The sequence below is a fragment of the Fistularia commersonii genome, chromosome 9 (genome assembly GCF_037954325.1).
Source record: "Fistularia commersonii isolate RoL2024-O1a breed Wild chromosome 9, RoL_Fcom_v1.0, whole genome shotgun sequence".
Lineage (NCBI taxonomy): Eukaryota > Metazoa > Chordata > Actinopteri > Syngnathiformes > Fistulariidae > Fistularia > Fistularia commersonii.
Genome location: NC_141292.1, coordinates 12,530,119 through 12,555,850, shown reverse-complemented (window position 1 = coordinate 12,555,850; position 25,732 = coordinate 12,530,119). Strand labels below are relative to the sequence as shown.

The 25,732-nt window shown below is 41.6% G+C and overlaps 1 protein-coding gene across 1 annotated transcript; it reads right to left on the bottom strand.

The window, feature by feature from the left end:
- Positions 1-359: 359 nt before the first annotated feature.
- lrp13b (low-density lipoprotein receptor related-protein 13 b) lies at positions 360-25,505 on the bottom strand. The gene is given in 51 exon segments (XM_086153002.1): positions 360-419; positions 865-955; positions 1,147-1,459; positions 4,447-4,686; positions 5,220-5,327; positions 5,865-5,987; positions 6,058-6,259; positions 6,772-6,906; positions 7,047-7,274; positions 7,381-7,620; positions 7,737-7,901; positions 8,054-8,255; positions 8,328-8,508; positions 8,635-8,847; positions 9,552-9,741; positions 9,885-10,078; positions 11,148-11,277; positions 11,402-11,631; positions 11,716-11,931; positions 12,026-12,196; positions 12,288-12,398; positions 12,540-12,719; positions 12,917-13,132; positions 13,281-13,541; positions 13,637-13,855; positions 14,221-14,469; positions 14,589-14,810; positions 14,918-15,166; positions 15,287-15,502; positions 15,608-15,856; positions 15,978-16,172; positions 16,307-16,555; positions 16,680-16,901; positions 17,008-17,256; positions 17,381-17,524; positions 17,654-17,980; positions 18,789-18,946; positions 19,138-19,351; positions 19,473-19,781; positions 19,933-20,151; positions 20,570-20,689; positions 20,912-21,134; positions 22,126-22,294; positions 22,489-22,657; positions 23,272-23,475; positions 23,793-23,915; positions 24,181-24,297; positions 24,405-24,518; positions 24,630-24,854; positions 25,084-25,215; positions 25,499-25,505. Coding segments are annotated over 51 exon segments (9,693 nt in total).
- Between the last annotated feature and the right edge of the window lie 227 nt (positions 25,506-25,732).

Genomic DNA, 25,732 nt, shown 5'->3' with positions numbered 1-25,732 from the left:
CTATAGAGGGGTGCAAACTATTAACACTACAATAAATGGATGCTGTTTGAAAGATAATACCCCGCTGAAACCTATTTTGCATACCCTCACTATCTGGGGGATATTTGGTGGGAGGTTTCATGGAAGGACAGAAATGTGTAAATAGTAAGCCATATACAACTCTTTTAGACTCATTTGTCAAGAATTACCAATGGCTTTGACTTTGTGAAAGAGACACTTTGGACTGTTATTCAGTTTACCAGAAAAAAAGGAGTACAGATTAAACAGATCTGTATCAAAGAATGGCCATTTATTCATGATGTCTGAGGCCTCTGACCAAGAGCTACATCAGTCATGTTTATCAATAGATTTAGAATTGTCTATTTAAGCTGGAGAGTCCTTATCGTGGGATTCCTCACATCTGATGGGGATTCAAGCTCCTGGAAGAAAAGGGGACAGACGAGGACATTTGAATGATATTGAAGCCAACAAATTGTGAGAATGAAAACAATTCAATGTATATTTGTTAAATAAGTACATATTTGGTATTGCTGCCATGTTTGAGCATGTAAACTTTTAGTGATAGTGTTCATGGTCAATTGTAAACTATTCTTATCGTGGCAGTGACACATGTGGTTGCCAGAGTTAAATTTTAAACACAAACACAATGTCATTAGAAAGGCAATGAGCAACATGTTCAATTAGTGCTGCTCTAAATAGTGTTTGAGTGACAGAGGTGTATCTAGCAGGTTAAAAATGTGATGTTACTTGTTTCCATATTTATTATATAGATTGCAAATACTGGGAGATCACTGGACCAGGAATTGGTATGTAGATAATTTGATTCAGATTCTTAAATGCAAAAGTGCCTGCAGCAGATTTTACCTCACAGTCAGAGTCTTGTTCACAGGGCAAGCCCATGTTGGCCATTAGCGTTTCTTTCTCTGTGGATTTGCCTCTTGTAAATATCCAGGTTCTGTTTCTGAAACAAGAGCACACCCCCAAACCTTAATCACTGAGCTATAACCTGTAATGAAGTTCAAGAGTGAAAAAGGATGAAGAGGTTTAGCTTCTCCCTTTTAGCCCCCAAGTGTGCTGTGAAATGACTCCTATGCAGTACATTGAATTTCAGCAGAAACTCATTTCCAAAGTGCAAAGGGATCACACCTTTTTGTGAAAACTGTAACTGCTACTGTTAATGCAGCAACGAGGCAGAAAACACCCAGGATAACGGCAACGTGGTTCTGTCCAGTTACTCTCTCTCGACAATGCTCTCCTTTGTAACCAGCCTTGCATTGGCAGCGAGTCACTTTGTCCTCGGTAATGCAGGTGCCGTGCCCACTGCAATATTGGGGGTTGCATAATGCAGAGTCTTCTTTCACAGGGAGAGCAATGTCCTTCGGGGGATATGGGTGAGGAGAGGAAGACTGGGGTAGGCGGTCACCCCTGTCTTTGGACTGCGAAGACGCCATATTCATGTCTGGTCCTGAAAAGACAATCCACTGATAATGCACCTCAAAAAAAAGACCATCTCAAATTAATCTCTAGCACTTAATATAGAGCAGACACCAGGGAATTAATTGTAAACAGACATCAGTTGCTAAGTACAATAATTTGATTGCTATCTTGTTTTGTCAAGACCGTGGTGCTAATCAAAAATTTACAGAGCAATGACATTGAATTGTGGATTGATGAGAAATCATCCAAACATTAACAGAACGGGTCTTTTAATGAACGCTACGTATAGAGTTTGATAACTGTATTTTCAAGACAGGTCCACATCATGACAGGTGATCTAAAAGGCAGACTTAAAAAAAACAAACGAAAAAATAAATAAAACAGGTAATTTGTCACGTGATTGACTACTAAATAAATGCAGCCTTTGGGCCCGTGTCTCCCTGAGCTGGTCCCAAGACCGGATAAATCCAGAGGGTTGCATCAGGAAGAGCATCTGGTGTAAAAGTTGTGCCAAAACCAGACATGTGAATATGGATATACTGTTTCCAGGGGACCAGGTGGAAAGATAGCAAGACTAGAAGCAGGTTTTAAGTTGTACTATCACAGTACTGACAGGAAGAGAAATGGGGAAGGAGTTTTCTTGGAGGAGTTTGTGATTAATGTTCTGGAGGTGACAAGAAGATTGAGAGGACAAAAGACAGAGCAGAGGACAAAATGGGGGACACTGGGGGGACTGAAGAGAAAAGACAGGAGGACAGGGAGAAACAGCATAAGGTAAAGATAGATAGCAAAGGCAAAACAAAGGCCATATGACTTGTGTACTCAGTTGGTCAATAAGGAGTGAGCATGTTCTATACACATTGGCAAGACAGAGATAGTGATGGAATGATGTACAGTAGGCCCAGGTAATAAGGAGGAAATTAAGTGGCGGATGCTAGAAGAGTGATGGGAAGATGGAAAGAATACTTTGAAGAGCTGATGAAACCGGAAAATGAAAGAGGAAAGGGCAGAAGAGGTGACTATTATGGACCACAAAGTAGCAGAGATTCGTGAAGTGAGGAAGGCACTGAAGAGGATGAAGAGTGGAAAGCAAGCTGGTTCTGATGATACACCTGTGGAGGAGAGGCAGCGGTAGAGTTTCTGGCGAGATTATTCAACAGGATCTTCGAGTGAGAAGATGCCTGAGGAATAGAGATGAAGCGTGATGGTGCCCATTTTTAAGAGTAAGGGGCATGTACGGAATTGCGGTAACTATAGAGGGATAAAGTTGATGAGCCATGAAATGAAGTTATGGGAAAGAGTAGTGGAAACTATACAAAGTAGAACTCTGCATTTGTGAGCAGCAGCATGGCTTCATGCCTAGAAAGAGTACGGTTTCTGGACTATGAGCCACTACACTCCCCCTCCCCCACATGCTTTGAACACTGCGGCTTAAACATTTATGCAGCTTATTAATGGATTTTGGGAGCCTAACTAGCTTCAAACCGCTAAAACATTTAGCCTCGTCACAATATTTTTCATCAGCAGTGTTACGGACACTGTTTGGAAAAAAGCATTTCCAGTACATATTTGTGGATGTTACTAAAATCTAATTAAGTTCACAAAAATGTTTCTGTGTAAATATCTCATTACAACATGGACCCCTGTGGCTTACAGACAAGTGCAGCCTATATATGTACACATTTATTTTTAGCTGATGGCGCTTACATTCAGGTTCACTCAATAGTCCGGTTATTACAGTTCTACACACGCAGTGTTTGCTTTGGGAATGCTAACAGAAGTACAGAAAAGGTCAGAGGGAGCTGCGTTGCGCTTTGTAGAACTAAAATAGCATGCTGAGACAGGAACTCTGGAATTGTATGAGGAAGTCTGTAGTGGCAGAGAAGTATGTTAGACTGGTGCAGGACATGTATGCTAGCTGTGAGACAGTGGTGAGGTGTGCTGTAGGCATAACAAAGAAGTTCAAAGTTGAGGTAGGATTTCATCAGGAATCAGCTCCGAGCCCCCTCTTGTTTGCAGTGGTGATGGAAAGGCTGACAGATTAGGTTAGACAGGAATCTCCATGGACCATGTTTGCACATGACATTATGATCTGTAGTGAGAGCAGGGAACAAGTTGAGGAAAATCAAGAGGTGGAGGTATGCTCTGGAGAGGAATGAAGGATAGTCGCCGCAAGATGGAATGTGCGTGTGAATGAGAGGAACCCGGGTGTTGAGGCTACAGGGAGTGGAGATCAAGAAGTTGGATTTCAAGTACTTTGGGTCAATGGTCCAGAGTAAAGGAACTGGTGGCAAAGTGTCAGAGGTACTATGCCGTAGAAGACTATCAGCCAGAATGAAAGGAAAGGTGTACAAGACAATGGTGAAACTAGCGTTGCTGTATGGTCTACATACAGTGACAATGATAAAAAGACAAGAGGCCGAGCTGGAGGTCACAGATGTTGAGGTTCTCTTTGGGGGTGATGAGGATGGATAGGATCAGGAACAAGTCCAGAGGGACAGCCCATATTAGAGGTTTTGGAGAGGAGGGAGATGGTTTGGTCATGTACAGAGGAGGGATAGTGAACATATTTGTAGACTGGTACTGAACTGGAGCTGGCAGGCAGGAGGTCTAGAGGAATAATAAAAAGAAGATTTATGGACATAGTGAGAGGATGTGCAGTTAGTTGGTGTGAGAGGATACAGAGAATAGGGTTAGATGAAGGTTGATTTGCTGTGGTGATCCCTGAAGGGAAAGGCCGAAAGGAAAAGATTGACTAGTACTTCAATTACATTGAATATTTAAGACAATGGGTCAATGATAACATACTGCCTAACTTTGTGGGAGTTACTTTTGATTTAGTGTAGATGTTAACTCTGCTGTGGGGCTTGAATAAATCGAACAATTGCTCCCAAATTGGACTAAAGGTCCTCATTCCAAGTTAGATCAAGTTAAATAGTATTAAGAAAATTTACCACTAATTCAGTTTCAATTTTGATGAAACTTCACAACAATAGGGAAATTGAGTACATTGAGAGTTATTCTGCACATCTTACTGGTCAGAACAGTCTAGATATCCATGACAGAACTTGCAGCTGCTCATACCTTTGTCAGAGCAGGAATCTTCTCCATTGGGACAAGGAGAGGATGGGGCACAGGATGTGGCAGTAACACTGTGGGACTCCTGGTCACACCTGCATGTACGACCTTCTGGATTAGGCAGGCACAGGTGTTCACATCCTCCATTGTTGCTGGAGCACAGGTTTGTTCCTGGTGAAGTCAGTGGGGGACAAAGAGTAACTTTAAAAAAAAAAAAAAAAAAAAAAAAAAATCACACTAAAGTAACTGTGCACATCACACTTTACAATCTGGCTGCTTGCAAACTTTTAGGAACCTCTTAAACCCTGTGCCTTTCTTGTCCATTAACAAGATGATCAACTGCGCAATATAATTTTAAAAACAGCTCCAATGACTTTTACAGTTGAAACCCTGTTTGAAAGAGTGGCCAGAGATTTTGCAATGTGAAGCTTTGCGCCAAAAGGTTAGTAAATTTTTAAAACATATATTTCAACCATTCACAACAGTATTTTATGATCAACATAAACTCTCGCTATTATTTGAGCAAATCAAACTGGTAGAGTCTATTTACTCTGTTGTTCTTCGCTGTTTAACATTATTGTTTCGATATCCTACCAGCTTTTCCTTATATGTGCTTTTAGTTGACACTGATTTTTGCCGTTTTACATGTATTATTCTACTTCAAACAAAACAATTCCACCCTTACTACTTTCCACAGCTCTTACCTGATTGACTACTGTTGCTGTAGGCTCGGATCTCTACTAAGCTAGTTTTTGTCTCAAACCACAGCTGTTTAGGCTGAAGTCCATTGCTGAACCACAGTTTGGTTACATCTGCAAAGGTTGAAAGCCAAAGATGTAGGAAAAACAATTACTCAGATTCTACAGTCCTTCCACTTGTATGTATGAAGCTATTGGGTGAGGAGCTAAATGCAATGTGTATTTGGGGGCGGCTCCTCCTAGTGTATCGAAGGGTGCTGAGCAAGACGCTGAACCCTAACTGCTCCCCTGGTACTGATGGACGGGATCTAAGTGCTCATGGTTCATCCATGATGGGGTAATTGCAGAGAATGAATATCCCCACGAGGAATTAATGAAGGTTTATCATTATTATAATTAGTATATAAAAAACGAATAATTATTGTTATAAAAGGTTTATAAAGGGAGGGCTTGATGAAATTTGTTACATTAGCCTCTTGTGTCATTTAATGTTGGAAGTTCAAGAACAGGGAAAATACACTGGAAATTCAAACAATTTAACAGGCCCCATTACACCAGCTAAAAAGCTTTGGATATGTGTTCTGAAATTAATCTTAATTCATGCTGCAAAGTATTCCAAAATAACTTGAAAGCATGTGCATTCATCCTTACCTTTGTCAATGGTGCTCCAAAGAAGCATGTCTTCAATAAATGTAAAAAAAATTAGACCTGGTCCAGTTTTATATTGTCTATAGCCTGAGCCATCCAATCCAATAGAGCTGACCGTATCTTCACCTAAAATAAAAATAGGGACATAAAAAAAAAAAATAGTGTAAAAAATATATTATGAAGTTAGTGTCCTGACCTTTGTCTGCCCAGTATATTATGGTTCCTTTATTGGAAAAGACCAGTGAGGTGGGAATGCTTGATTTCTTCCATAATGCCGCCTTGTTACGGCCATCCATCCATGCACAGTTTATCCATGTGTGGCTCTTTCCACCTGCCATGACCACGGCTGTGTAGCAGAGTCGACCTGTGGGGGGATGCAGTGCAATGGACACTGTTCCCTTAAAAAGACAGACATTTAGATTAGTGTGTGTGTGAGTGTATGCGCACGCACGCACGCACGCACGCACGCACGCACGCACGCACGCACGCACGCACGCACGCACGCACGCACGCTACAGGGGAAAGAGTGGTGTAGCAAATATGGACATCTAAGTAACCTATTTTTATGCACAAACTATTTTCATTGTAATTTTTTCCATTGCAATTTGGATACTGAGGAAAATCTATCTGTCCAACGAAACCTTTGACAATATTGATCTTAAGGATAAAAGAAAGGCCAGGTAAAATCTGCTGACTAATTACAATTAAACAGCTGATAATTCAAAGTGAACTTTTGGTTTGAGCTTGAACTCCTCCCAAAATGACTCTGCAAATATAATAATTTGAGCGCAAGAAGACACTTTGAAAAAAATGAAAATTGAATCATAAATGGTATGGAAAATGGATCATGTTGGTACTGCAGGGCATTATATAGTGGATTTGAAAGAGATAAATATCCAGCCAGCTTTACCCTTATTGGTCCAAACAGGAGGGAGGTTGTGTAGCCATTTAAAAAGGATGTCACATGGACATCAGGCTTGTTGGTGCTACTCCAGTAGAGGTTGGAGGTTACCCAGTCAACTGCCAAAGCTGTAACGGAGTCATCCTTTTGGATACCAGAAAACAAGAATGAAACCCAACATGGCTTATATGAAAGCATAGTTATGATCCAATGTCATAATAGTTAGTGGCACATATCTTTTAAATGATTAAAATCATATGGAGCTTGAGAGTGAACATTTGTACCTTAAGCTTTAGAGCTTGGGCAGCAGGTATCAATCCTGTTCTCTGACTTGGCTCGCTCATTTTTAGCACAGTAACAGATCCAGTCCCACGATCAGCAACATACAGGGCTAATCTTTGGACAGCCATGTCCAGGCAAGATGCCTCTATCACACCAGGAAGGTCGAACACACGGCTGTTTGGCATTTTCTTGAGAGCAACCCCATTCTGATGCGTAGAGTTCAAGTAAATCTACAAGTCATGTGACCATAAGATAGAGACAAGGAGATTGTGGAAATCAAAACCCAGATTGCAAAGGGCAAATGTGTATCAGATTTCAACAAGACAGACCCTTCACCTGATAGACTGTTGTACGTGAAAGGAGGAGAACGAAAATTGACGCCACAGGCAGGGAGCAGGACATCTTGTCCTTGGAAAGTAGGAGTCCTTTTGGACATCTACAAACTGCTGTAGGAGCCCCTGATGAGCCCAAGTCTGCTGTACGGCTCTTGAGTCCTGGGGCCACCAGGCAGAGATGGGAGCAACGCAGTTGGTCACATGGGTTCGAGGTCACCGGCTGGGAAAGAGCATGCATCAACTGCGGATTGAAGAGACTTAAAATTAACACTTAATTCGGCACTCAGTTATTGCATGAAAATTAAAAAAAAAAAAAATCTTGAGAAATTAAGACTGTTGCATTGGAACATGGCTGACTTTTAGTCCAAACGGTTGTCCTGGTCTCTTTAGGAGAACCATCTGATCCTTCCCCGAGTTCTTGTCAGCTGAGCGGACAGTTCTTCTCTTTGTGTCAGACCAGAAAATCCGGTTATTGAAGACTGCCACAGAGAATGGGCTCGGAGTTTCAGCTAACTGGAGGATCTAAGAGATGATTCAAGTTACAAACCACCGCTTTAGCTGATGAAATATCATTAAAGAAAAGCAAACATACAAAGGAGGCGCTCTGATGGGCGGATCAACCTTCAAAACGCAGCTCAATTGTTACCCTTTGTCTTTTAAGTAAACTGAAATACCTTGACATTGTCGCCGTCGAAAGACGCTGAGCCAATACAGCGCAGCTTCTCATCAGCCCAGTACACTCTGTTATCTAATATGTCAAAGGTCAGACTGACGGGCCAGCTTAAGCCACTGCTAACCACCACCTTCCTCTTTGTGCCATCCATCCCTGACCGCTCGATCTGTGGGGTGCTCCCGATCTCCGACCACATCATGAACCTAGAATTAAATTCTGTTATGAATTCTTTATAACCCCAGGATATGGAAAAACTGAAATGCCGAGATTCTTACCCTTTGTGTGACAACAGGACAAGTGAGCTTGGCTGCTCCAGATCTTGAAGGACTACAGTGTAATCCTGAGACAACGCTGTGGTATCACGGAGCTGCACTGCCAGAATCTGGCCGACCAATCCGTCCACCCAGTATAGATTTTTACCAACCCAATCCACCGCAATGAAATCTGACTTAACCCCTGTAACGAGATCGCACATAATGAGAGTCAGGTTTCGAGAAAAACTTGGGGGAGTTTTGAATCAAGTATATCATGTTACATATGTTTTTTTGTCCTAGAATTTAGCATATCCTAAGATTCCTTTACCTTTAATCAGTGTCCTTTTGCTGTCAGGTTTTGATATGTCAGTCCAGCGGATGCTTTGGTAGTCAGGGCTTAGCCAGTAAACTCTCTGATGAGCCCAGTGGTAATCCAGAGAGAAGACTGGCCGACTAGCAGAGGAAAGAAGGCGTAGGGTGCCACTATGGACACCCATGACTAACAGCTCTGACTGTACTGATGCCAGGAGCAGTGGCTCATCTACAGATGGAGACAACCACAGAATTATGACAGAACATAGAGTCTGACCCACTTCATTGACAGACAAAGCCTAAAAGCCTTGTTTTTGTAGAAGTAGCTTTTCATTCATTTCTGGTTTTAATGCTTTCAGAGCAGCCATTTTGCTATCCAAAATGTCTCGTTCTATAGCATTTCTGCTCCTCATTAGCTCCAGGTAAATGGAAGCTACTGTATTTGTCAAAGTGGAAATTGGAAAAATGAAATGCCAGGAGTTCAGCAGGCCCCCTAATGAAAGGCGCTTGATTTGTTCTCTTACAAATGCTGCAATGATTGAAAATGCATAGTCTCGGAATTTTCTCAGCTCTGACTTATTTCATTTTGGTCACTACAGCATTCATAATCAACTCATTGAGCTTTCCATAGATAGTTCTGATGCTCAATTACCACTTGATCATGTATAGGGGAATACCAGAGTCATGTGCATTCACACTTATGCTAGAAATACACCACTTTTTGTTGGGCAAAACACAGTAATGGAAAAACAATAGTTAGCTCAGGTCATTCTAGGACCTTTTAGGTGGATTGACACAGCCTCAGTAAAGTTAAACATATAGCTGTGATAAAATATGATGCTCAATATTTGTAGAGAAAGGCAAAATATGGCACAGCAGACATCCAAATTTACTTATGCAAGGAACAATCCTTGCTCATGTATACTTGCTTACCTCTTGGCTTACAGCTTTTGTTGTCAGGCTCAAGGTAAAAGCCAGGGTGGCAGTGACATTTGAAAGACCCAAGAGTGTTGACACAAATATGTTTGCAAATTCTCTCCTGCAGTGACCTGCACTCATCAATGTCCACACAGGTCATCATATCACTGGGATGTAGAGTGAAACCAGCAGCACAGTAGCATCGCTGCGAAAATGGTGCAAACGTCCATTTTCAAACCGGCAATGGTACCCGATATGCCGAACAATTTTCTCAGTGCGACAAGTTTGGAACTTTGCAAAAAACAAAACAGAGTGAAATCTGAATTTACAGATGAGTTCTATACTGACCAGTCCATTTGGGGTGTTAACGCAGTAGTTGTCACATCTAGGAGCCGATGGACTAGAGCAGTTATGCTCAGTGCATCCCACACCCTCATCGGAGCTGTCCGCGCAATTGGTCAAGCTATTACACACCAGCCTTGGTTCCACACACTCACCACTGCCACACTGGTAAAGGTGAGAGGGGCAGTTTCTCTTTTTACCTGGGGGAGAAGAGAGGAACAAAAAAAAGGTTAATAACATTCTAGAACCAGTTAAATATTAAAATATTAAAAATATTAAAATATTTATCAGAATAAAAAGTATTTCTCCCCAACGCATTATTTGAGATTATTATCCCACTTTTTTCTCTGGGGAATTTTCATTGTATGAGTAATATTTAACTGTTTAACAATAGTATGCATACCATTACTAAATGTATGAACAACAATAAGATGCCTCTCCACGGGTCGCTTCCTTATTGGGGTGGAAGAGTTTGCACATTCCAGTGATCCCAACAGCTAAGTTATGAGGGGCGTTATGACCCTGGAAAGGTCACTAAGGCAAATAGGTCCAAGATGAGAGACCAGACAAACCAAGGCTCAAGAGATGCCGTTGAAGTGAAGGAAGCCAAGCGGCATGAGGCTTTGGTGGCTGCCAAGGTAAACATTTGGGTGTGAGAGGTCCATGGAGGATTACTTCAGAGGGCTTCAAGGAAATTCTGGCCAAAAGTCAGGATTTTAGGGTGGGGTCCCCAATTTCCGGGGCTGAAGTTGCGGAATTATTTAAAGAGACCCTCAGTGGCAAGGCCCTGAGGGTGGATGAGGTCCACCCAGTACAGGGGGTGCCTGGCTGACATGCCTTTGCAACATTGCATGCACCACAGGGGTAGATCCTCTCTTCAGTCTCCTTGGACAGGCCTTCTCATGGGTGCTGGAGAGGAGAGTCTGCCAGATACTTTCACCTCTGAGTCGGGAGGATTAGTGTGGTTTTTGTCCTGGAGATTTGTTTTTTTCCTTTTTAAGTACATCATTCACAAGAAGATGGGTAGAAATCCAACACACTAATGGGTTACATTTTGTATAGTTGCAGCAGTTTAAATCAATATTTCCCCACATAGCAATGAGCCCTATAAATTTTGAAGACTTAATTTTTTGTATCTGACTGGCTATGGGAAATAAAATGGTCCTTTAATTTTAAAGTAGCTTCTGGTGACTTGTCAAGCGAGCTAAGGGTCTATACCTTTGGCACTTGCTCTGCAGGTCTTTACTGGCAAAAGCTAAACTATCTCACATTTATACTCATCCATGCTATTGTGGCAGTCCTCTTTCCCATCACATCTCCAGGATTGTGGAATGCACTGACTGCTGCCTTCACATGGCCACTGGTGTTCTCTGCAGTTAGCAGGCGTTACCATGCAGTTCTGGATACAAATCACACCAAGTTCAAATCACATTCCCTTATTCCATTGAATAAAATTAATCCAGATGTACAAACACAAAATTCTAAACGTCTCAGGCACCTCTTAGCAGAACCAGTCCTTTTACCTTTTCATCTGAGCCATCTGTGCAGTCTTCCTCACCATCACACAGCCACTCTTTCTGGAGACACTCATGACTGTGTGGACAACGGAGCTGTGTCATGCAACGCGGGGGTCTTGTGCAGTCCACCTCATCAGAACGGTCATTGCAGTCTGCATATCCATCACACTTAAGAGCTTCAGACACACACTGACCACTAGTGCAGCGAAATTGGTCCATTAAACAGGCCATATTACCTTTTAAGAAAAAAAGCAAAATATGGATCACCTGCTACTGGATATAACTTGTGATAAATGCTGCGACAACAAAAGGCCACCCACCACACTTTTCTTCATCTGAACCATCAGCACAGTCTTTCTCACTATCACATAGAAAGGTCTTTGGCAGGCAGCGAGTGTTGTTGTCACAGTGGTGATCACAGCCCTCGCTCAGACTTAAACAGTTAATTTCATCTGATTGGTCCTGACAATCATACTGCCCATCACACACCTGGACCTTTAGAATGCATCTATTTCCGTGAGAACAAAGGAACTCTTCTATTTAAGAAAAAAAAAAAAATATATGTATAAAATCCTTGATATACTGACAAGAGTTCCTTAATGACTCAACTTTATCTTTGTGGAAACAAACCTGCTTTGCACTGAGCTACACAACTCTCTTCATCGGATCCATCAGCACAGTCAATCTCCCCATCACACACATGGCTGTACATCACACATTCCAAGCCATCTTTACATGGCTTGAAACCTGTGCGACAGTGGAGAGGGGTTGATCTGGCGCTGGTCGTGAATTTGTGGGAAACTAGGTAGAAACACAAGAGTGGAGGGGGTTATTAAGACATTCGCATAGGATGATTTTTTTCCTCCCATGATAGGCTTACAGGGGGCAGTACGATCTTCTGATTTACACAGCCTTTCATCAGAGTTGTCAGGACAGTGAGCAAACCCATCGCAAACCTGCACTCTGGGAATGCACTTTCTCTTGTCACTGCACAAGAAATCACCTGACACACAGAAAAAAGGCATTAATGTTAAGATTTCATATAGTGCTACTTTACAATTAAACTAAAAGTTAATGCCATCAATAATTTGTCACAGATGCAGTCTATGGCTTCTGTTTTGTTTACAATAGAAATCCAACTTGCCTGGATTTTTACACTGGAATATACAATTACTCTCATCAAAAGCATCAGGGCAGTCCATTTTTCCATCACACAGCTGTTTTTGAGAGATACAGATTGAGGACCCTGGACACAGAACTGAAGGAGTGATGCACTGTTTGGGACGAATACTGGCAGGAGGTTCTGCGGAAGCTGTCACATTGTCTAGAAATGAGAATTCTTAAAATCAATTAAATCATGTCATCACCGCACCTTTCCAATGACAGTCACAAATGAAGGGGACATGTTATATCATCTTCCGTTACTTTGGCTTTATACCAATATAAAAGTACTGACATGAAATGTCTCGATCCATGATAGCCATGTAATTTTCCACCGATAGATACGTCTCAAATACTTACCACAGCCCACCTCATCTGTGCCGTCCACACAGTCTTTCTCCCCATCACACAGGAACTTCTTTGGGATGCAGCGCTTGCCATCAGAACAGCGATGCTCGCAGATCCTCGTTTTTTCCCAGCAGTTCAGTTCATCAGATTGATCACGACAATCTGCTTTCCCATTACATACCTGAGCTGCAGGGATGCAATTCTTCCCATGAGCGCACTGAAATTCATCTGGGATACAGAGAGGACAATGTAAGAAAGGTTGTAAATCAAAGACGTGGTGTGTTTTTTCATAGACTTGCAATTTTCACAGTTGGCTGCTTTATAATCTGACTGAACATGATGTTATTTCAGAGTGTCAAAGAAACAGTAATACAACCTTGTTTGCAGGTTTCTTGGCATCCTAGTTCATCAGATCCATCCGGACAATCTCTCTCTCCATCACAAAGATGACTGTAAAAGACACATTCTGTGCCATCATTGCATGGCTTGGAGTCCCTTCGGCACTTCAAGATATTTGCTGGAGCTGCAGTGATTGTTGAACAGCCAATCTCATCTGTGCCATCATTGCAATGGGAGCGTCCATCACACACCAAACTGAGGGAGATGCAGCTCCGTCGGTCCTTGCACATAAATTGATCTTGAAAAGAGGAGAATTAAACGTATTGTGAAGGTAACAAAAGTGACTTCTCTGGCAGAGGAATTGTAGTCTCCACATCAAAAATTCAAGCTTACTTGCAGAAGGGCATCTTTCTAAACAGTCCTCATCAGATCCATCAAGGCAGTCTCTACTTCCATCACACAGCTGTGTTACCAGGATGCATGAAGATGAATCTGGGCACATAACTCGGGGTCGCGCACAAGGTGGCTTCATAGCAGGCGAATTAATAGGTGTAACAGGCGAAGAGGGTGTGTTTGACTGAGGAAGTGTTGCAATACTGCCCGTTGCCATCTCTGCGCAAAGTTTAACAGCAGAAATGTCTCCATTAAAACAAGCCTGTGCGCATCCCCCCCCTTATTTATAGAACTTATACTATAGACACTGGAAATAGTGTTTGTCATCGATCAGCACTGGGTCATCTCAAATGACTAGTTCATGTCATCTGAATCGTTACTGGCCATGTGGTGCCAGGTTGCACCGAATAGTAGAAAATGAAGGTCTGGGTTTTATTTTAAAAATACACTTTTAAAGTTTATGGTGGTCATATTCTTTCCCCATTTTAAAGTCTGGCCCACACACTATCTTATGGGAAACTGGTCCATAACTAAAAGGTTGGGATGGCTGATAAACAAAAATAAAAAAAATCCACACAACTCACCACATCCATCTTCATCTGATCCATCCTGGCAATCCCTCTCTCCATCACAGACATGACTGAAGAGCACACATTCAGTTCCATCCTGGCACAGTCTGGAGCCTGTGCGACACCTCAAGGTGTTTGTGGGAGCTGCTGGAGAACCCATACTAGGACAGTTGACCTCATCTGACCCATCGTGACAGTGTGAGCGCCCATCACACACCAGACTTTGGGAAACACAGCTACGGCGGTCCTTGCAGCGGAAGTCAGCTATGGAAGATGTGGGAGTTATTTTTTTTTCAGCTGTGACTAACAGAGCTAACTGTTTTAATTTATAAAAAGTGCCAAACTACATAATCAAGATCATAGCTACAAGCTTGAAGGCTTACTCTTCATAGGACATCTTTTGACACAGTTTTCATCAGATCCATCAGGGCAGTCCCTCCTTCCATCACATATCTGGCTTGATTTGATACATAAAGAAGAGTCCGGGCAAAAAAAGGATGGACTGTTGCATGGCGGCAGGGTCGGAGGTTGTTTTGAGGCTTCAACAGGTGGAGGAGATGACTTCAAATGTGGAATTTCTCCAACAACTGTAGTCTCTCCTGCATCTACAATATTACACAAGAGGTCAGAGTAGGTTAATTCTGCATTCTATGATTGAAGAGAACATTTCTTTTGCAAACAGTTAATTTCTCTTGAAAGATACTAAACTCACTGCAACCGTCTTCATCAGATCCATCCTGACAATCTCTCTCTCCATCACATATATGACTGAAGAGCACACACTCCGTCCCATCCTGACACAGTCTGGAGCCTGTGCGACACCTCAAGGTGTTTGCAGAAGCTGCAGCAGAACGGACGCTTGGACAGTTGACCTCATCTGATCCATCATGGCAGTGTGAGCGCCCATCACACACCAGACTTTGTGAAACACAGCTACGGCGGTCCTGGCAGCGGAAGTCAGCTATGGAAGATGTTGGAATACTTATCTTTCAGCTTTGACTAAAAGAGCTAACAGTTTTAATTTAGAAAAAAGTACCAAACCACAAACGTCAAGATCGTAGCTACAAGCTCGACTGCTTACTCTTCATCGGACATCTTTTGACACAGTTTTCATCAGATCCATCAGGGCAGTCCCTCCTTCCATCACACAGTTGGGCAGACTTGATACATAAAGAAGAGTCTGGGCACAAAAAGGATGGACTGGTGCAGCTGGGCAGGGTCAGAGGTTGTTTTGAGGCTTCAACAGGTGGAGGAGATGACTTCAAATGTGGAATTTCTACAACAATCGTAGTCTCTTCTGCAATATTACACAATGTCAGAATAGGTTAATTTTGCATTCTATGATTGAAGAGAACATTTCTTTTGGAAACCGTTAATTTCTCTTGAAAGATACTAAACTCACTGCAACCGTCTTCATCAGATCCATCCTGACAATCTATTTCTCCATCACAGACATGACTTAGGAGCACACACTCAGTTCCGTCCTGACACAGTCTGGAGCCGGTGCGACACCTCAAGGTGTTTGCGGAAGCTGCAGCAGAACGGACACTTGGACAGTTGACCTCATCTGATCCATCGTGGCAGTGTGAGCGCCCATCACACACCAGACTTTGGGAAACACAGCTACGGCGGTCCTTGCAGCGGAAGTCAGCTGTGGAAGATGTGGGAATTACTTATTTTTTCAGCTGTGACTAACAGAGCTAACTGTTTTAATCTATAAAAAGTACCAAACCACAAAAATCAAGATCATAGCTACAAGCTTGAAGGCTTACTCTTCATAGGACATCTTTTGACACAGTTTTCATCAGATCCATCAGGGCAGTCCCTCCTTCCATCACATATCTGGCTTGATTTGATACATAAAGAAGAGTCCGGGCACAAAAAGGATGGACTGTTGCATGGCGGCAGGGTCAGAGGTTGTTTTGAGGGTTCAACAGGTGGAGGGGATGGCTTAAAATGTGGAATTTCTCCAACAATTGTAGTTTCTCCTGCGTCTACAATATTACACATGAGGTCAGAGTAGGTTAATTCTGCATTCTATGATTGAAGATAACGTTTCTTTTGCAAACAGGTAATTTCTCTTGAAAGATACTAAACTCACTGCAATCATCTTCATCAGATCCATCCTGACAGTCTTTTTCTCCATCACATATATGACTGAGGAGCACACATTCAGTCCCGTCCTGACACAGTCTGGAGCCGGTGCGACACCTCAAGGTGTTTGTGGAAGCTAAAGGAGAACTGACACTTGGACAGTTGACCTCATCTGATCCATCATGGCAGTGCGAGCGCCCATCACACACCAGACTTTGTGACACACAGCTACGGCGGTCCTTGCAGCGGAAGTCAGCTACGGACGGTGGAGGAATTAATTTTTTTCAGTTGTAATTAAAAGAGCTTACTGTTGTATTTAATTTATAATAAGGTACCAAACCACAAAAATGTACATTCTTGCTAAAAGCTTGACTGCTTACTCTTAATGGAACATCTTTTGACACAGTTTTCATCTGATCCATCAGGGCAGTCCCTCCTTCCATCACACAGCTGGGTTGACTTGATACATAAAGATGAGTCTGGACACAGAACAGCGGGACTAGTGCAGAGTGGCGGGGCTGGAGGTTGTTTGAAGGTTGTGACAGGTGGAGGAGATGGCTTATAATTTGAAATCCCTCCAACAGTTGTAGTCTCTCCTGCATCTACGAATATTACACAATGTCATTGAAGGCTGATTATTTGATGATTGAAGAGAATATTTCTCCAAGCAGTTGGAAGTTTAACCTGAAAAAAAAATATTAAACTCACCGCAACTATCTTCATCTGATCCGTCCTGACAATCTTTTTCTCCATCACAGACATGACTGAGGAGCACACACTCAGTCCCATCCTGACACAGTCTGGAGCCTGTGCGACACCTTAAGGTGTTTGTAGGAGTTACAGGAGAACTGACACTTGGACAGTTTACCTCATCCGACCCATCATGGCAGTTTGAGCGCCCATCACACACCAGACTTTGTGAAACACAGCTACGACGGTCCTTGCAGCGGAAGTCAGCTATAGTAGATTTCGGAAGAAAATTACACTTTTCAGGTTTTACTCAAAGACCTAAACATTTTATTTATTAAAAAGGTACCAAATCACAAAAATTAAGCTCATAGCTACAAGTTTGACTGCTTACTCTTAATGGGGCATCTTTTGACACAGTTTTCATCAGAGCCATCAGGACAGTCCCTCCTTCCATCACACAGTTGGGTTGACTTGATACATAAAGAGGAATCGGGGCACAAAAAAGAGGGACTGGTACAGGGTGACGGGGTTGGAGGTTGGTTTAAGGTTTCGACAGGCTGCGGTGATGGATACAGATTTGGAATCTCAGCAACAGTGGCAGTTGGAGTCTCTTCGGCACCTACAAGTATTACACAAGGTCAGATCAGGTAAACTCACTAACAATTAACTATCCTATTGGAAACAGTGAATATTTTTCCGAGCAAAGTGACATTAACCTGAAAAAGAAACTATCAAAACTCACCACAACCGTCTTCATCAGATCCATCCTGACAATCTATTTCTCCATCACATATATGACTGAGGAGCACACACTCAGTCCCATCCTGACACAGTCTAGAGCCTGCGCGACACCTCAAGGTGTTTGCGGGAGCTGCTGGAGAACCCATACTAGGACAGTTGACCTCATCTGACCCATCGTGGCAGTGTGAGCGCCCATCACACACCAGACTTTGTGAAATACAGCTACGGCGGTCCTGGCAGCGGAAGTCAGCTATGGAAGGTATAGGAATACATTATTTACCAAAAGAGCAAACAGTTTTATTTAGTTTATAAAAAGGTGCCAAACCACATAAAAAGTACATTTGCTGAAAGCTTGACTGCTTACTCTTAATGGGACATCTTTTGACACAATTTTCGTCAGATCCATCAGGACAGTTCCTCCTTCCATCACACAGCTGGGTGGATTTGATACATAAAGAGGAGTCTGGGCACAGAAAGGAGGGACTGGTGCAAAGGAGTGGGGTTGTAGGTTGTTTGAAGGTTTCAACAGTCAGAGAAGATGGATATAAATTTGGAGCCCCTGCAACAGTGGTAGCTGAGGTCTCTTTGGCATCTACAGATATTACACAAGGTCAAATCAGGTTAACTGCACCTCAAACTGAACATTAAAACTACCATATTGAAAACACTGTATTTGGTTTCTCTTCCAAGCAATGGGTCATCTACCTGAAAAAGAAACCGTATCAAAACTCACCACAACCGGCTTCATCAGATCCATCCTGACAATCTATTTCTCCATCACAGACATGACTGAGCAGCACACACTCAGTCCTATCCTGACACAGTCTGGAGCCTGTTCGACACCTCAGGCTGTTTTCGGGAGCTGCAGAAGAACCGACAGTTGGACAGTTGACCTCATCGGACCCATCATGGCAGTGTGAGCGCCCATCACACACCAGACTTTGTGAAACACAGCTACGACTGTCTTTGCAGCGAAAGTCATCTGTAAGGAGAGTATGGAAAACACCATGAAGCTTCTCTTGCATATACAAGAGTGAATTAGCAAATTGATGACCTACTTTTAGAGGGACAGCTTTTCACACAGGTTTGTTCATCAAAACCATTGGGACAGTCCTTATGTCCGTCGCAAAACTGGTTTGGCGTAATGCAGATGTGAAAAGTAGTAAGAGGACAGAGCACAGAGGGGCTGATGCACGAAGGCAAGACAGGAGTGGTCATCGCAGGTGCCAAGTTCATGTTCGCTTTTGTCACAGTCTGTTCAAGGGAACCTAGGACATGAATTGTAGATGAGTCGACAATAAGCGTTCACAACAAAGCTTAGTTGAAACAAAAAGACAACAAAATGTTGAATACACTAACATTTATCAGAATGTATGTCTTTTCTCAGACAACTTTGGCCAACCTGTTTCGATGTCCCCGAGAGCAGCTATAGCACTGGACACATATCGTGCTACTTGCACAGATTCAATGAGCCCCCCATCACGCCGATCCCACAGTTTCATGACATTATTGGAAAAGGACAAAAGGAAAGGCTCATAGGCACTAATGACAGAGCCGGACACATTCCATCTACTTCCAGCTCCATGTTTTCTCTCCTGAACCAAACTCATTGTCATCAGGCCTATAAAAGTGAAAACAAGTGCTCCTTAGGAAATGCAGCAGAAAGTTAATTTGCCACATCATGCAATTATTGACATGTCCCTGCTACATTATACATTGTAAGTGAGAACGGACTCCCATACCTCCCGCTTTTGAGTTCCATAACAAACTATTTGCCCTGATATCAAAGGTGATGGTTCCAAGGACCGCTCCTGTTGAGCGCAGCAGCTCTCGTACGTTGCCTCCCCTGATGCTCATGGTGAGAATATGGTCCTTCTCCAGCCATAGAATCTCACCCCTCAACCAGTCAAGATAAAAGTCTTGAATCTTTTGGGTTGTCTTGTACAACTGCTCAGGGTAAGGATTATCAGCTTTAGAGGTACCAATGCTGGTTTGATCCAAGGAAACCCAGTAAAGATTTCCACTCCTCTGGTCAACCTTTATTAAAAAGACTAGAATACAAAAAGCAACGACCCTCTGTCATGCCTTATCAGGCTAATTAAGTGAGCAATGGACAACATATCCTTATTACTTACAGTAGAAACCTAGCTATAAGAATCTCAATGTATATTTTCATAACCTTTCGAAAAAAATATTACTTACTCAGCAGAGGAATTGGCACAAGCTTGATCTTTTCATGGATTAGGCTGGAGCATTTGAGATTACCACTTTGGTTGTTCCAGTACAGCAGGTCTCTAGAAAAGTCTACATCAAATGATAAAATGCGGTCGTCGGACATGAGGAGCCGTTTGTCAATATATTCTCCTTCTTTAAACTCCAGTAGGTTGATATTGCCAACGGTTGCATATAGAAACCTTGGATCTGTGGGACAAAAAGATACATTCATGCTGACTGCCATGATATGGTATACCGTTACAGAAAGCTAACCCCATAGTGACAGAATATGCCAAGGGGGGGGGGGGGGGGGGGGAACCAACAAAAACTCAAATTCATAAACAAGGTTTGAATATATTCAAACCAAAATCAGGAGGAAAAAAACAAAACACTGGAACATAGACCATGGCCAAGATATAAATAGTTATATTATTTACTGGTTTTTATACAAGTTTTTTTTAGTTACCATTTCTTCCTGTTCCCACAGAACAAATTATTCTGCGTGAGACAAGTCAAGTAGATGCAGCAAATTTCTATAATGAAAGTAATTAGAAATACAGCAAACAAAAACTTTGGCCCCCTTTGGTTTAGACTTTTAATGGAAAAACAAAATATAAAAACTTACTGTCACATGTCTCATCAAACAACTGCACTTTGGACTTCGGACAAGCACACGTGAATCCATTAGGTTTGCTATTAGTCAGCAAGCACATTTGACATGGAGTCTTGACACATGCAGAAGTACCTTAATTGACAAGAAATTTTTCTCCATAAAAAAGTTGTATATCTCTGAAGAATAGTTGAAAAACAATTAACATTATACAACTTGTAAATTCTATTGTTGCATCTATTCTACTCAAGGACAGCGTGAACAGGTTTCCAATTAAGAGTATTTTAGATTAATATGAAAACAACGGCTTCAGCATTAAAAAAAAAAAAAAAAAAAAAAAAAAATCACCCATTGCACCTTGAGGCTGCTGTAGCTCATGGTAAATTTTAAAAACTGGCAATATAGACTTCCAGATGAACTTCCTCTGGCTCAGTTGGGTCTGAGGAGCCCGCCAGAGTCCTTTGTCATCCACCCAGAAGAAGGTACTGTCAAATACAGCAAGACCCACAGCAAGTCTTCTATTGAATTGTCCAGGGAAGGTGTAGCGACCAGTCCCATCCACCTTCACTGTCTCTATAGACTGAAAGGAATACTTGAGTTAATTTTGTCATGACATGCTATTTTCTCAATACACAACAGTGCCTTCACATCGAGATTTGTAGCATACAATTGCAAGACAGGGATTATAGTATGGCGTTAACAAAACCAGGAAATCCAAATTGGTTTTAGGCACTAAATACATTAAAAAAATAATAATAATAATTTTGGTCCCTAATCTATGCAAGATTCATATTTTACCTATATATTATGAAGATATTGCTCAAAAAGTAGAGAAATCTCAACCCTGCCATTTAACGGCTGAAATTACAAAAACAAAATGCGACAGTGAGTTATGTTAAAATTAAAATTTCAGTTCAATTTTCACCATCGTATAAATTGCAGAATCAGACAAACACACCAATTCTTATTCTTTCAGCTTCTCCTTTCAGGGATGACCACAGCAAAGCAACTTCCTCCATCTAACCACATTTTCAACATCCTATTCTCTCACACCAACTAATGAACTGCATCCCCCTGGGTGAACACAAATTAAAACTCTAAAATCCCCAAATAATCCAAACTAACCGTTTATACCCAGAGAAGTGTCTCTGATGCACATTGAAGACCCAGTGACAAACAACCATGGTCATTATTTTAAACCCTTTTATGTTCATGCAAAAGTAAGAGCGCAGAGAAAAAAAAATGTCTGGGACACTTGAACGTCTCATTTTCCATAGGTTTTTCATGATTGGAAAATTGGCCAATCACTTTCCGGGTCACAGAGGAACCTTATTCGGCGCAGTTTTCTTACAACAGCTTCAGCACAGTGCAGACAGACAGACAATTACATACTAATCTTAAAAATGTGTTAACACAGCACAATTCTACAAGCTTGCTTTTTTTTTTTAAATTGCTGAATGCCACTAATTGATCACATTTTCTTTAGTGCAGGAGCATAAAATCTTAAAGCAGTGCTAGACTTTATCGGCCTGAGTGCCAAACTAGAAAATAAGTTTAAAGTTTCTCCTTGCCTTCTTGAAGTCACTGATCCAGTAAAGCCTCCTGGCTGCCACATCAGCAGTCAGGCTATGGGCAGATTGAGCCGTGAGCACTGCCAGGGAGCGTCTGTCTGACCCATCCATCCATGACTTCTCTATCGTGACCCTCTCTTTGGGGCCAGTATTGATCCAAAACATTGAACTGCAAGGTAGAGACCAAGAATTTCCATCACCGGTATCTCATCTCTTCATTTTAGTGTATTCATATGTAGGTTTTCTGACATGTCTGGAGAATTAACTCTTACAAAGTCTCATTAATAAAAAAAAAAAAAAAAAAAAAAAAAAAAATATTGTCCCCTGCCTTCTGGAGGCTGGGGGGATTAAAATGAGACATACCTCTCCACAGGTATAAGTACCAACTCTGACGGGCGGATGTTTTTGCTCAACACTGAAGTATAACTTATCCCATCATCAGCCAGCATGTAGATAGACTCTGTTCTCTGATTTGTCCAGAAAAGGTTTCCATTCAGCCAATCACAAGCCAGTCCTTTGATTCCAAGCTCTCCTATAGGAGGAGTTAGGGGTAAAAAGAAAAATCATGACCGCCTACTAAATAAAGCTGCGTCAAAATCATTAATTTGCTTTTTACATAAATAAGTTCAGGTGCCAAATGCCTCAATAATACATTTACACATCAAATTGGTGTTTTTTTAAGTATATTCTAGCACTGTGAAAATATCTACGAATATTTCTACATTTCCAGTACTTTTGGAAATTTGATCAGATAAACATACAATGTATATTGTACCTTGTCCTTTTCTATAAACTCACTGTAGAAATACCAAATTAAATATATTACTTTGTCCATGTTAATACAAAGGAGGGTACCAATCAGTTAACAGATAAACCATCTGCCCCTCCATAAAACCTCGAAAGACATGAAAATAGCCATTCCTTACAAATGTAGTACACAGACTGTTGTGAAATTGTTCACATTGCTATTGGTTGGTCCGGATATCATTTTGGGAAATCCCATGTTTAATGGGATGCATGCAGGCCCGTCATTACATTCAATTAATTATCCAGCATATGTGACCCAGAATGAATATCTGTATCTCCAACAAAGAGAATTAGCGGTTACTGTAAATGCTAAGACAAGTGAAAAATAATTATGCCGACCAGAATAGATCATCCAGATGTTCTGCCCTTGAGTTCTGTAAATGCTCCCCTTGTTGTCAGCCCAGTAGTACCAGCCTCGGGAAATGTCAAATGTCAAGGCCACCGGCTCAAACTTTAGGTTTTGGATTATTTCCAGCTCTTGTGACTTTACATTCAGGAGGCCAATAGATCCACCGTTCACCATCAGCAGTTTGGTAGCATTACCTGGATCCATTTATAATTTTCAGAAAACAGAACATGGGTTGTTTTGCAAAAATACACCTGAGACACTAGTACATTTTTGCTGTTCGTAAACTTGCTTCAATCATTCAAATTAGAAATTACCACAAAATTATTTGAATTTGAAATGTATAAACTCATCCTTTAAGGATAAGAAAACACTACAGAAGTTTTTTTTTTTTTTTTTTTTTAATGCAGCCGATGGCAATAATAGCTACCATTACAACACAAGACATCTGTGTTTTTGGCTATGAATGCTTAATTTTTTCAAAATATTCAGTTCTCATAAGAAAAAATACTACCTGTAAATTGACAAAAACTGTCAACCAGTGTGAAACCGTCTTCACACTGGCAATAGTAAGATCCAATTGTGTTGATACAGCGATGCATACATGAACTAAAAGGGACAGCACATTCATCCAGATCTGTGGAGAAATTGAGTTCTAGTTTTAGAAGCTTGTCAGTCACACAACTGTAAAAATGATTACACCTGCAGGTCCTTATAGGGCCCTTTATGTTTGCTCTAACAATTGTATATGAACCAATCTTGGTTCATGGCCCTTATAGGCCAGAAAAATATGACTTGATTTTACTATCTGGGGGTTTAATGTATTCATTACGCAGGACTTTTAAAAACAAACAATGTTTAACTTTTGAGAGTAAAAGCTTGTGGAACAATCAGCCCCTCACCTTTGCAGACAGTTCCATTAGACAGAGTATATCCATCGGGACAGCCACACAACACCCCCCAGGGTTGATCAACACAAAGATGGCTGCATCCCCCATTATTCATCGAGCAGATCCGACCTGCAGAAGATGCAATATGAAACCCCAGCTTAACATGACAGAAGTCCATTTCACAATTGCCATTTGACTGTCACATAGTTTTAATATGAAAAAAGATGGAAATGTACCACAGGTTATGGGTTCATCACTAGCATCTGAGCAATGAATTTTTCCATCACACCTCTCTTCAGCAGACAAACATCTTCCGTCAGGACATTGTATCTCCTCATTGCCACACAAAACTGACAAAAGCAGAAAATTTACACTGTAATACCACATCACAATCCTCCCACCCCTTACTTCCCATCTTGGGGTGGTTTTAATTTTCAAGTAATGGAACATTTCATTCTTACCGCAGTTCTCTTCATCAGAGTTATCAAGGCAGTCATTCTGCCCATTGCAGACCAGCTCTTTGGGGATACAGATGCTGTTTTGACAGGTCCAGTCCGACATCAAACAGTCCTCAGTCACAGTGCAGTTATCAGAGCCATTTGGACACTGGCTTTGTCCACTACACTGGACTGAAACATCAACACAGCTTGCAGAGTCCACACATCGAACCTGACCTGGCGGACATTCTTGGAACATAGGGGTGGGATATTGTGAAAGGTATTACTTCTTGAAAAAAATTACTGTGTCCTCTGATTATGTACTACGACTCACTGAAAATAGAGATTGAGGTAAAATATATAGAGCAGCATTAACAGGGAAAAAAAAAACATTGAGGGAAATCAAAGCAATTTTTAAATCAGCATATATATAGATATTTTTTATTTTTCTCTCTTCATGGCTAAAAGCAGAGTCCACCACACTAACCAATGCAGTCCATCTCATCAGATCCATCCAGACAGTCCGCATCACCATCACATCTCCAGAAATCTGGGACACAGCTTCCATCATCGCATTGCCACTGGCCATTTCGGCATTTTAAAATCTGGCCTGTAACACAAAGCGAGCCGGGGGGCTGGAAGTTAAAGCGTAGAATAGTTGCCGGAGTGGTCAAGGGTCAAACTGAAGCAGTTTCAAAAAAAAAAAAAAAAAGTGGAAGTGAAACTTCCTTATTTTCAACATAATTGAAGCCAAATCATACAATGAGGCCTACCGACTTGACAGTTATTTCATTTGTTGGTGACAACAAATTAGACAAAAACTCATTATACGCTGGAGGCGTGAGAAAAGCATAAGAAAATTAATTGCAGTAATCATGAATGAAATCCATTACAGGTCATGTTAAGTGGCAGCACAGACAGGAGCTGCAAGTAATTAGCATGGGGTCAAACGGTTACGTTTGCTAGCCAGGTAGCACCACAGAGCTGTTTGTTTAGTCGGTTCAAAACGGGGGGAAATAGTTTTAACTGTATTTCTACAGGTTTTAAAACATCTTTAAAACCCCTTGAAATGATGTCGCGTTGACTCATTCTCAGCTGACTTTTTTTGAACTATTATACCTCAACCG